Raw genomic sequence first — 13,766 nt, 5'->3', positions numbered from 1 at the left:
AGTGTAATCAATATAGAAAAAACATGCAGCATGTCTTAACAGTCTTCAAGATGTTAATATTTTCCCCCAATACCATATCAATATATGCCAATCCCCACAAAATGAAGCTCACTAATAGCTGTCTACGCATAGGGGTCTGTTGTATATATATATATACACAGTATATGGTGCTTGATATGGTGCTTTATAATCTTGTCTAGCTTGGATATGAGCTTTGGTGGTACATAATTCTACAAATGACAGGGCAGTATTGTTTGCAACAGACCCCTATGCGTAGACAGCTCTTAGTGAGCTTCATGATCTATTCTACTACTTTTTCAGATTGGAAATCCTTTTAAAATACTTTTTTGTGGTTTAGTGTGTATTAGTGCAATAAAATTTGTTATATTACAGTATATGGTGATCCCTGCTTGTGTATGCCTTCTTTTTTTTGGTGTTGATTAGGTTAAAATTAGACATACTGCAGGTGGATCCCTATTCCTATATTGATATGGAATCATTTTTGTGATGCTGCTCTCCGTTGTGTGGTAAAAAAATCCTATATGGACTGTCCTATTTATTTTTTCCCTCTATGCCAATACAAGGATGTTTTGTTTTGTGAGCTGGAATCGTTTATGGACTTTTAATAAACCACTCACAGTTTGAACATAAAAACTTGCTTCCAGTGTCTATCGAACCACTGCCGCAGGGAGTGAACCCCCACACCATTAACCTTTTAAGCAAAATGCTGGAGAACATACATTCTCAATTACACTTATCATTAACCCTTTTGCACCAGAGCCTGTTTTTGCCTTTGTAACCAGGCCAATTTTTACATTTATGACCAGTGTTAATTTATGTGGTAATAACTCTGGAACACTTCAATGTATCCCAATAATTTTTAGAAAGTTTTTTCGTAATATAGTGTACTTCATGATAGTGGTAAAATTTGTTCAATATGACTTATGTTAAATTTGGAAAATAGCGGAAATTTGGTGAAAATTTTAATTTTTGTGCGCTTAAACCAGAATTATGTCACACAAAATAGTTAATAGATAACTAATTAACAGGTGTGTGAAATTAAATGTTTGACTAAATAAAGGAGGATCACTTTTAGGTTGATAATTTTGTATGGTGCTCGAATGTTATAAATATCCAAATGACAGAAAAAAAGGTTCTCCACTACTGGTCTCTTGGCTAGTTTAGCTTAATAAAGTGTTTCTATTTTTTGTTTTTGCATGAAAAAATAGCAGTGGCTATAACAATAATGTAACATTAGTTACTTTAAAAAGGAGAATTTCTAAGAATAAAAAAAGGCACAAAAGAGTGAAATAAATTTCAGATACTTGTACCTGCCCTTAGGTTGAAAAAACATAACAATTGTTTTAACCTATGTATTATAGCTATTGGTATTGTTGACATGTACCAGATTAGTTTGAAAACATCTAATTGCGAAGGGAGTATGGAATCTTAATGAACATTAAAAATATATCTCTGCGTGTTATTATAAAAACATTAACATCTATAATTTTTAATCTATAGTGATGTCCTGGGGGTAATCAGTCGCACTGAGTTATATTTTGGGAAATTGTAAGAGCAAATGAGAGGTTTACTTGTCACCATCTGAATACGTCTAAATACTGGAGCTTGGGTCGCAGCTCTGATCCATCATATTTACTGTTACTCAGCAGAAAATGTTTGATCATGTCAATCACCTGTCAGCTCATAGAGCAAGGTGTTAAATTATGTATTTTAAGACGGCTGAGCAGGGTAAAAACCCCTGAATTTTAAACATTTTTACATGTGAGCTTCATGAGGTCTGTACTGATAATTAATGAAAAAAATAACCATAACAAATTATTCCAAATATATAGTAAATATCATTTGGGCTACCGATGTGTTTTAACTTAATTATAAATACCTTAATATAAAGCTTATCATCGCTTTTTTTATATTAGCACCTTCAGAATCAGAGAGTTTACCCGTCTTTATCATCCAGCCAATTTTAGCACATTTATTTTGCTCTTGTGCTGCTAAATTCAGAGTGCCAATATTATTAGTGTCTGCCCAATGGGATTTTTGCCTTCCTCTGCATCAACATGTTAGGATATACTTTGAATTTTATTGACTGTCCGATAAAAAATCTATTAACCTGAATATATTGGTTTAATCTGCAGGTTAAGCGTTAATAACCCTCACCAAACCTCAGATCACGAAAAATGGAGATGTTACCAGTGTTCGAAAATGACATTTTTTTCTCACCAATTAAATGAAAACGAACCCATACACGTTTGGTATGTGCGCACTCGTACTGACCTGGAGAATCATAATGGCAGGTCAGTTTTAGCATTTAGCGAACATGGTAAATAAAAAAAACCTAAAAAACAATTGTGGAATTGCATTTTTTGGGGAATTTCACCGCACTTGATATTTGCTCCTCGTTTTCCAGTACACCATATGGTAAAATCAATGGTGTCATTCAAAAGAACAACTCGTCCTGCAAAACAACAAGCCCTCTTATGGAAATATTGACAAAAAAATGATGTCTCTGGGAAGAAGGGGAGCAAGCAATGAAAACGGAAAATCGCCGGGGGTGAATAGGTTAAGAGATCACAGAGGACTGCTGTGATGTATCACGTCATTGAGGGGTCCACAAGTGTTAATGTTAAATCTGTATTATATGAATTGTTTACTGTGTTGTAAGAAAAATGTATCTTCGAACTACACCACCATAGAATTTTATTATGTAGAGTTGAAGTAAATGTAACAGTCTGAATTATAAACTGGTAATGACTTACATTGAGAATCTTTATGCACGATAATATGTTGTGAAACTATGGACTCTGCCCTTTTCTTAGTTTTGTTCCTTACCATAGCAAGAGTCTGTAACAGAACAGGAAGCTGCAAAATCCAACTGCATAAAAGAATCTTCGTTTACCACAATGTCTGTTGTCACCACATAACGAGTGCTTGCTTTCTCAATGAACACAAGTGCATCACCACTAGACCCACAAACGGACATTTTTGTGCCTCCAGGATGAAGTAACCATTTCTTATTGTCCAAAGTAGTAAAATCATCTTCTAACACTGTGTTTCCAGATATATTACCTCCAATTAGAATCTAAAAATATAAGAAAACATATGTATTGTAAACTTAATTTTTTTTCCTCTTTAATTGATTTCAGAAAATGATTAGACACCTTTCATAATTGCTTTCATAAGTATTTATGGTAGTTGTCTGGATGAGAAATTGTCCTATTTGGATAATAAACCTCAAATAACACATTATTTTTCCTAAAAAATGTATAAAAAAAGCACAAATTAACTACGAAAAAAATTACATATGGACACAGTGTAAAAAGTTTTTAGTAAACTTCATTCCACTCCTTACATTTATATTGCTCATCTAGTTTAGTTCAACATTTTATTTTTCATGAACATTATTTCCAAAATAAGGACAAATTTGTTAAACCAATAAATATCACCAAAACACGTTTGAATAGAAAATATATAAAGAGAAAAAAGTAATGAAATAATTATGGAATGTCTAAGAGAAGTAACACAAACCACAAACAATAAGACAGGCAAAATAATTTTATTAAACAACTTGTGGCCAAAGATAGAAAAAAAAGAAACGGGAGAGAGACTCCCATAGACACAACCTACCATTGAGTCACCATTTTTATTGTTTATTTCTTTGTTAAGTGCCTGGTCAGTGCTGGATTCACTTAACCGTATACTGAATAACCTGCAGTGAAATTATAGCACATCTCCCAAGATATTCTTACTATACCTTATATTTCTCATGAAATAAGAGGGCCTAAAACTAGAGCACACATTAAATATTTCAAGCATCAAGAGGAGTTCCCTGAAATGTCTCCACAGTTGTGGATACTCATTCTAACACCGACAAGTCTCTGCCTGCCCTTATGCTCAACATCATGAGCTTAAGAATCTTGACACATGCACCCTGGTGACTCTATTGGTGTTTATGGAAATTTGTATATGTCATGATGTATTACTATCTGTATGATGGACACTATATAAAACCAGTTTTAAACATTTCATGTGTGTGCCAGTATGTTTTTGAGATTTTACTGTGGAGGCACATGGAGAAAGCCTGATAGAAAGTCGAGTTTGTATTGGGAATTGACGACAGTGTTAAACAAACGAATATGACCTAAATCTGGAAACATCTTTAATCTGTAAAAAAAAAATTGAGCCAAGGCCACAGATTATGGCCATGATGCATCAAAACTGATGTTTTTCACACCAGTCTTGATGAGGAAGCATGGTGCAATGCAAGGCTTCTGATTCATTGAAAGGCGCACGCTTTGTAATGAATCAGGCGAGATGCAAAGTGGTGTGTGCCTCACCACAATCTAACTCTAGTTGGAGACAAGAGTAAGGCTTACATTTTATAAATGGTGATTCATCAATGAGAGGGGCTCACAGTGCCCCACCTCTGACAATTTTGATAGTGCTGGGCAAAACATGTGTGGAAATACCAAAAGTTGAACATTTTTTGCTCAACTAAGCATTGAGCAAAAATGTTGGGACTTTTGATTTGATAAATCAAGGCCATAAATTCTATGTGTGTAAGGAAACCCAACAAAGGAAATATTATAAATATTGCTTACCTGATCAATAACCCAGGGACTGTAGAAATGCCCATTTTCTGATGGCTGCCACCATCGAAGACGAGTAGAACTAGAACGAGCTTTTAAGGGAATTTCCAAAGCTATATACCGTCCAATATTACTAGAGTTACTAAAAAGAAATTCTTGAAGAAGGCTCCATGATAATCCACCATCCAGTGAGTATTGCAGCAGCACCGGTTGACTCCTGGGATCTGGCACTGCCTTTCCACATCCTAACCGCATAAAAAATTGGACAAACCTAGAAAGCACAATTATCTTGGATTGATGAAAACATTCATAATTTGCTATGTAATATCAAGGAACCAACTGCAGGACATTCAAAGTAATTTCAGAAATAAGATGTTCCATAGTAGCCACATGAAATACAGGTTTCATTGTAATGCTCTGGACACATTTTTGCTATGCAATCGAGGTGTGAAAACAGTAAGGCAACACAACAATATATCACATTCAATGATATAGGTCAAACTGCATAAGAATAGCTGGAGCGCTGGCTTGTTGCAGCCTGTTACACCACCTTACTTATGCTCACCAGCGCCAGCTCTAGGGATACGCCAGCTGGGGCAACAGGTTGGAGGAAGAGCACAAATTATAGACAAGAAATAAAATGTATCTTTCCTATACATTTTTTTTACTAAACTACCGTAATTGTATACATAGTAGTTCTAGTAGCTGCAAATGATATAGGTGCGGATATTTAAAAATAATTTCACTTTAGCACATTGGTGTCCACTTTCACTGTATGGCACAATTAAATTAATTATTGTCCATCTGATATTTATCATACTGCTCTTCTTGGAGTGAGAAAAGATGGTGGCAAATTTTTAAATCCCTGCATTGGGAAACAAAATAATTTTGCTCACACTTGGGACTGAAATAAATGCCACATAAGTACGTAAACGTTTATTAACTTAGAGTAAATTAATAAAAAATAGCTTTTTGTAAAAAAAGTATTGTGAAGAGACTCTTACCGTGCTAAAGATAAATCCAGATCTCTTGTCATCAACATTCTCAAACCTTCATCACTAAAAAATAGATTATTTCCGCTGGAGAGTATACCACATTTCCTAGATGGCTTTCCTCCACTCACTAAAAGGAATCTATCTGATTCTAATTGACCTAAAAAAGAATGAAAAGATGATGGAGTGCAGCATTTATAAAAAAACTTACATGTATGGCTTCCTGATGACAAGCAACTGTAACTGAGTCAAAAATAAGTGTTAGCTTATGGGGTCATTTCAAATAAATTTATGTTTATACAACGATTTGCTCTTTCAGTCACTTGAACTAGTTGCATGTAATTGGCTGCAGCGGTTTTATGACTTCTGAACGAGCACACACTGCTTCTGGGAAAAACAGAGAACTTTGGAGAGGTCTGCACTGGACTCACAAGGGGTTTTGGAAGGCAAGTATGCCTCCGTTTATTATTTTTAATCAATCCATGTCTAAAATATATTTTACTGTTGAACAATCCTTTTACCATGGCATAATTTTATAACTACAGTAAATGACCATTGCAACCAATTGGAATTTGCCTAAATACACATAGTTTAGCTACAATGACCAGATACATGAACCTATACAAATGTTTGCTTGAATATTTTGTTTACATATTGTGTGTAGTGCCGGTGTCACTACACCCTTCCCCGGCAGGGACGCTGAGTCACTCACCGCTGTGATCCCCATCCTACACTTCCTGCTCCTCCTGCTGTTGTCCATGTCTGAGCACGGCTTGCAGATCCACGGCACTGTGCTTTGGATGTGCGCTCTCCCCTTCTTAAAGGGACAGTTCGTGCTGTCCTAAAGTGTCTAGCCAATTGCTGAGAGACACTTATTTAAGGCACCTCCACCTGATGGGAGGTGCCTGAGCAACGTGTTCACTTTGCCTTTTTGCATGCTTGCTAATTCCCAGGTTCCCTGTACCTGCCAGCACCTGCCTGTTCCTACCTGTACCTGTCTTCTTGTACTTGCTGTGTGTTTCTGTATTCTAGTTCTGCCTGCCAGCTCCTGCCTGAATGCATATCAACCGTACCTGTCTGCACTTGCAGTGTCTGCCTGTATACCAGCCGTCCCTGGCTATACCTGCCGTGCCAGCCTGTATACCAGCCATACCTACCTGCACCTGCCACGCCAGCCTGTATACCAAAAGTACACTACCGTTCAAAAATTTAGGATCACCCAGACAATTTTGTGTTTTCCATGAAAACTCATCCTTTTATTAATCAAATGCCTGCACCTGCCGTGTCAGTCTGTATTCCAGCCATACCTGCCAGCAACTTCCACGTGTGTGTCTACCAGCCAAGTCTACCCATTTATAGCTGTTCCAACTACCTGCCCCTTTGGAGGTCAGCTGCCGTGTGTCTGAGATCTGTTGTGGAGGAGCACCTGGCATCTATCCGGAGCCAAGACAACATCAACTATCAGGGACTGTAGCAAAGAGTCAAGTGTTCACCTAGTCGCCCCCTCAGGCTTTCCTCGGTCCACGGCACAGTGGTTCCATCACTTCCGTTACATTGTGAAAATAAGAATATTCATCAGCATACTAAGGAGAATTTATTAAGGGCTGTGGTCCAAAATATTTCAGCCACTTTTTAATCAAGATAGGCTGCCCAGTCTAGATGAATTTCCCCCTAAAAATGTATTTGCTCACAATTTTGTTACCAGCATTTATAACATTCTCACCTTCAAAATCATCCTTCAGGAAATCTGGATTTTTTGTACTGACTTTGCAAGTAGGGCCAGAGTAGCCTGGATCACAAATACATTTGGTTCCATTGACACAACTTCCATGACCGTTGCACATTTCCTCACACTGAGGACCAATGTAAATGTTATCAATTGCCCAGGTCACAGGCTTCATAGATGTTGGGTAAAATCCTTGATACCATCTGAATCTAATGGAGCTTAAATTGGCACAAAATAATGTTAGATATCACTATAATACACCTTTTAAATAAAAAAAAGTTACAGAGATTTTGAAATCAATGATTTTATTATAAATAACTTCTTGCTAACACCTTAAGGAATTGCCCAATTTGGGCCTTAATGACAAAACATTTTCTTCTCGTTTTTCATCGTCACATTGCAGAAGTCATAAAATTTTAACTTGAGTTAGTGGCACCAATTTGGGGTACATGTAGATTAACTAACTTTTATAAATTATTTATGGGAAGTGGTAGAAAAAACCCAAACAGCAATTATTTTGTTGTCTTTTGGCTGGTCTAATTTTAAACTATTAACATGCTCCACAAATAAAGAGTTAACCCCTTCATGACCTTGCAATTTTCTGTTTTTGCATTTTCGTTTTTTTGCTCCCTTTCTTCCCAGAGGGATAACTTTTTTATTTTTCCGTCAGTATATCCATATGAGGGCTTGGTTTTTGTGGGATTATTTTATTATTATTATTTATTTATATAGCACCATTGATTCCATGGTGCTGTACATGAGAAGGGGTTACATACAAATTACAGATATCACTTACAGTAAGCAAACTAAAATTACAGACTGATACAGAGGGGTGAGGACCCTGCCCTTGCGAGCTTACATTCTATAGGGTGGTGGGGAACGAGACAATAGGTTGAGGGTTGCATGAGCTCCGGTGTTGATGAGGCAGAAGCTCCAGTAGTGGTGAGGAGGCAGCTGGGGCTTTCCTGAAGAGGTGGGTTTTCAAGTTCTGTCTCAAGGATCCGAATGTGGTTGACAGTCTGACGTGTTGGGGCAAAGGATTCCAGAGGATGGGGGACTTTCGGGAGAAGCCTTGGAGGCGGTTGGGTGAGGAGCAAATAAGTGTGGAGGAGAGAAGGAGGTCTTGGGAGGACCGGAGATTACGTGAGTGAAGATATCGGGAGATTAGTTCAGAGATATATGGAGGAGACAGATTATGGATGGCTTTGTAGGTCAGTATTAGTAATTTGAACTGGATACGCTGAGGGAATGGGAGCCGGTGAAGAGATTTGCAGAGGGGAGAAGCGGAAGAGTAGTGAGGAGAGAGATGAATTAGTCGAGCAGAAGAGTTAAGGATGGACTAGAGAGGTGCAAGGGTGTTAGCAGGGAGGCCACAGAAAAGGATGTTGCAGTAGTCGAGGTGGGAGATGATGAGGGCATGCACAAGCATTTCAGTAGATTGATGGTTGAGGAAAAGACGGATTCTGGAGATATTTTTGAGCTGGAAGCGACAGGAGGTGGAAAGAGCTTGGATGTGCAGTTTGAAGGATAGGGCAGAGTCAAGGGTTACTCCGAGGCAGCGGACTTCCGGTACGGGAGAAAAAATGATGTCGTTAATTGCGATAAATTGCGATAGGTAAGGAAGATCTATGAGATGGAGGAAAGATGATGAGTCCAGATATGTCCACATTGAGTTTGAGGAAGTGAGGGGAGAAGAAGGAGGATAAGGATATGGCTGATAGACACTTCAGGATTCTGGACAGCAGAGAGGTGACATCTGGGCCAGAGAGGTAGATCTGAGATTCATCAGCATAAAGGTGGTACTGAAATCCATGGGACTTTATGAGTTGTCCCAGGCCAAGTGTATAGATTGAGAAGAATAGGGGTCCCAGAATAGAGCCTTGGGGAACTCCAACAGAGAGAGGGTGGGATGAGGAGGTAGTGTGGGAGTGGAAGACTCTGAATGTGTGGTTGAAAAGGTATGAGGAGATCCAGGATAGGGCGAGGTCTCTGATGCCAAAGGAGGAGAGGATCTGTAGTAGGAGGCAGTGGTCAACTGTGTCGAAAGCAGAGTGTTAAGGACTGGCGGAACGCACCAAGTATAGATGATATGAAACTAGGTGCGTTCGCAGTCCGAGGTCCACCGTGCAGGTATAAACCCTGCTGCTAGTAAGACGGACTATATGGCGGTACTATAAGTATACACGCACGGGTTAACTTCACCCTGCGTGAAGGAAGCGATCCTGTTGCATCACAGGACCGCGGTACCGCACATAGAGCGCGAGCAAGAAGTCAGCGAACACAACCCCAACTCAGGATTGAAGTCCGATTAGACCACTTGCTGGCACAACACCGCAACTGGGTGTGTAAGGAAACTATTAAATAGTGTATAGAGGCACGAGAGTGCATGCGGTGCCGCACTGACGGACGCCACTAACCACCCAGGCTTGGGTAAGGAAAGTGCAGAGGAAGCGCACGGCGCCGTACTGGCAGACACAGCAACTGGACGCTGTGATGTGTGTTATGTGCAGATGGCTAGTCGGGCGCTAGATAGCTACCATCATCCGCGAGCAGTCAATAACACTAGGGAGGGATACTTAGGAGCTTTCATCCATCGACATACATCCATCTACACACACACATTATAACAAGACAATACTAGCGCATGGCCGTGCGGTCATGCGCAGTTTATATAGTTGCAGCACAGGAAGCAGCTACAGAAGTTTTGCCCTTTCAGGACCTGCCAAGAGGACCAATGGGATGTGCTGCAGTGCCTGAGCATGTGACCCTCGATCTCCAACGGGAGATCTTGCCCTGGGCATGCTCAGTGTGTGCAAATAAGGACATAGTCCCAGAGAAGCCCGCTCGCCGCAGATCAGTGCAGGGTACAACAGGAGAGCCAGAAAAGGCAGCAGTAACCCCCTGCACAGAATCAGTCCCAGCAAGACGCTGGGAGCGACGCCTCCGCTGAGCAGAGCCCACTGCGGCCGAAGCAGAATGGGAGACCGCAGCAGACACGGATCGAGATTCCCCCTGTGCAGCAGAGGAAACTCGACTCCTAACATTACCCCCCCCTCCTAGGGCCCCCCCCTCCTTGAGCCTCACTACGCTCAAAAGCTGCAATAAGCAGCGGAGCCCGAATGTGCTCCACAGGCTCCCAGGTTCTATCCTCTGGGCCGTGACCCTTCCAGTCCACCAGATAAAATTTCTTGCCACGTACCACCTTGCACCCCACAATAGCATTCACCTCAAACTCATCCGTGGATGAACCCGATGTCCCAGCAGATGACTCAGAAAACCGGGACAAATGAACGGGCTTTAAGAGGGAAACGTGAAAAGTATCGGTGATACCAAGGCGTGGAGGAATAGCCAAACGGTAGACCACAGGGTTGACCTGTTCCAGAACCTTAAACGGGCCAATGTAGCGAGGAGCAAACTTAGTGGACTCAACTCGCAGCCTGATGTTACGGGCCGAGAGCCACACTAAGTCGCCACTAGCAAAGACCGGAGCGGGGCGCCGGTGTGTATCAGCTGAAACCCTCATTCTCTCCTTGGAGGCCCGGATGGCATCCTGTGTGCGGTCCCAGATGTCACGTGCCTCCACCGCCCAGTCTGCCACCCTAGAATCGGTGGATGACACGGGCATGGGCACAGGGACACGCGGATGCTGGCCGTAATTAAGGAGAAAGGGAGTTTGACTGGTGGAATCGGCTACGGCGTTGTTCAAGGCAAATTCCGCCCAAGGTAGCAAAGATGCCCAGTCATCCTGCCTAGCAGAGACGAAATGTCGCAAATATGTCACCAGAGTCTGGTTGGTTCTCTCCACCAACCCATTCGTCTCGGGATGGTATGCAGAGGAGAGGTTTAACTCTATGCTGAGTAAACGGCAGAGCTCTCTCCAAAACCGAGACGCGAACTCGGGACCCCGATCGCTGACAATCTTATCAGGCATACCATGCAATCGGAAAACGTGCTTAATGAACAACACCGCCAAGGCCCGTGCTGAGGGTAACCGAGGAAGCGGCACCAAATGCACCATCTTAGAGAAATGGTCGGTGACAACCCAAAAAATGGAGCAGCCACGCGACTTGGGTAAGCTCACCACAAAGTCCATCCCGACCATCTCCCAGGGCCTGTCTGCCACCGGTAGAGGGTAAAGCAACCCAGCAGGCCGTTGCCGAGGAGACCGATTCTGGGCGCAAGAAACGCACGCCTGAATATAGTCTCTGACATCTCGGGCCATATGCGGCCACCAGTATGTTCTCGCCAAAAGCTCAGATGTCCTCTTGGTCCCAAAATGCCCACCCACTCTGGAGGAGTGAGCCCAAGAGAGAACCTCCGGTCGCAAGTTAGCTGGTACGAAAGTCTTGCCCGGGGGCACAGACTCTAGCGAAACCGGAGCTACAGTTCTCAGGCTCTCAGAAGGGACAATAAGCCGAGGCTCCTCCTCCTCCTCCGATGACACTACGGAGCGGGAGAGAGCGTCAGCACGAACGTTCTTCTCCCCGGAGAGGAAATGGAGAGTAAAATGGAACCGGGAGAAGAACAGGGACCATCTAGCCTGGCGAGAATTCAGGCGCTGGGCCGTTTGTAGATATACCAAGTTCTTGTGGTCAGTGAAGACTTGGAAGGGAAAGCGAGCTCCCTCCAAGAGATGTCTCCACTCTGAAAAAGCCAACTTCATGGCTAGCAACTCCCTGTCCCTGATGGAATAATTCCTCTCCGCTGGTGTGAAGGTCTTGGAGAAGAAGAAGCAAGGATGCTTCCGACCTTGAGCATCCTTTTGGAAAAGGACTGCTCCTGCACCAACGGATGAGGCATCCACCTCCAAGATAAATGGTTTATCAACATCGGGGCGATGTAGGATGGGAGCGCTAGCGAAGTGTGACTTGATCGAGAGAAAGGCTTTGGAGACCTCCTCTGACCACAACTTGGGATTTGCTCCCTTCTTGGTGAGGGCAACCAAGGGAGCTACCAAAGTTGAGAAGTGTGGGATGAACTGGCGATCGTAATTAATGAACCCCATAAAGCGCTGCACCGCTTTAAGAGAATGGGGTTCCTGCCAGTCCATTACAGCCTGTAGCTTGGCAGGATCCATAGCCAAACCCTGGGCAGAGATGATATAACCAAGGAAAGGCAAGGACTCCTGCTCAAACACACACTTCTCCAACTTGGCATAGAGGGAGTTTGCCCGTAAGAGGTAGAAGACTTTGCGAACATCTCTCCGATGGGAGTCAATATCTGGAGAGAAGATGAGAATATCATCCAGATAGACTACGACCGAGGTGGTGAGCATATCCCGGAAGATGTCGTTCACAAAGTCTTGGAAAACGGCTGGGGCATTACAGAGCCTGAAGGGCATCACCAGATATTCATAGTGCCCATCCCTGGTGTTAAAAGCCGTCTTCCATTCATCCCCCTCACGGATGCGAATCAGGTTGTAAGCACCCCGCAGATCTAACTTAGTAAATATCCTCGCTCCCCGTAGCCTATCAAACAGCTCAGATATCAGGGGTAATGGGTACTTGTTCTTAACGGTGATGGCGTTAAGACCCCTGTAGTCTATACATGGACAAAAGTCTCCAGTCTTCTTCTGTACGAAGAAGAACCCAGCCCCTGCCGGTGACACTGACTTCCTAATGAATCCTCTTGCCAGATTCTCTTGGATGTACTGAGACATTGCCTCCGTCTCCGGGAGAGATAACGGATAGACTTGACCCCGGAGAGGCTCAGCACCAGGCAAGAGGTCAATAGGACAGTCATAGGGGCGGTGAGGCGGAAGGGTCTCCGCAGCTCTTTTGGAGAACACATCTGCATAGGGCCAATAGTGCTTGGGAAGAGAGGAAAGATCTGCGGGTACCTGTGTAGTAGCAACCTGAACGCACTCCCTCTGACATCTACCCTCGCAGGATTTACTCCATCCCAAAATTCTCCCAGAGGACCACTCAATATGAGGAGAATGGTAGCGAAGCCATGGTATCCCCAACAGGACCTCATCAATTCCCTCAGGAATTACTAATAGGGAGATTATCTCCTGATGTGATGGAGACACAGAAAGCGTGAAAGGAATGGTTTGGTGGGTAATCTGTGAGGGTAGTGTTGACCCATTTACCACTCGAACGGTTACAGGCTTGGCGAGCATCACCAAGGGTATTGCGTGACGCTGGGCAAAAGAGGAAGACATAAAATTACTCGACCATAAGAGTGGATGGGCATATGGTAATTGTCCCCTTGATGGACAACTTTGAGGCAAACGTCGCCGTGTCTAGTGTACCTCCTCCAACTGCCACTAGACGCTGACGTTTCCCCGACCGCTGAGGACCCTTGGAGGCAAGATGTCCTGACTGCTGGCAAACATGACGGACCCTATGTGCACGGGCGGACTGAGATTTGGATCCCGCTCGTGTTACCTCTAAGGCCTCATGTGACTCAGATGCCTGGATTGGAGATTCCAAAGGTTTG

The 13,766-nt window shown here is 42.8% G+C and overlaps 1 protein-coding gene across 4 annotated transcripts in view; it reads right to left on the bottom strand.

The window, feature by feature from the left end:
- The window catches only part of RELN (reelin), a 1,116,896-nt gene that overhangs the window by 94,523 nt on the left and 1,008,607 nt on the right, over positions 1 to 13,766 (bottom strand). For all 4 annotated transcript variants that reach the window (XM_069765109.1, XM_069765110.1, XM_069765107.1 and 1 more), the window contains exons 42-45: positions 7,323 to 7,543; positions 5,612 to 5,759; positions 4,620 to 4,878; positions 2,851 to 3,100 (exon numbers count right to left, since the gene is read on the bottom strand). In XM_069765109.1, the coding sequence (XP_069621210.1) occupies positions 2,851 to 3,100; positions 4,620 to 4,878; positions 5,612 to 5,759; positions 7,323 to 7,543 (878 nt within the window). The remainder of the gene's footprint in view (positions 1 to 2,850; positions 3,101 to 4,619; positions 4,879 to 5,611; positions 5,760 to 7,322; positions 7,544 to 13,766) is intronic.

Source organism: Ranitomeya imitator, chromosome 4 (genome assembly GCF_032444005.1).
Source record: "Ranitomeya imitator isolate aRanImi1 chromosome 4, aRanImi1.pri, whole genome shotgun sequence".
NCBI lineage: Eukaryota > Metazoa > Chordata > Amphibia > Anura > Dendrobatidae > Ranitomeya > Ranitomeya imitator.
The sequence above is the reverse complement of the archived record's forward strand: the minus strand, read 5'-3'. Positions and strand labels throughout refer to the sequence as shown.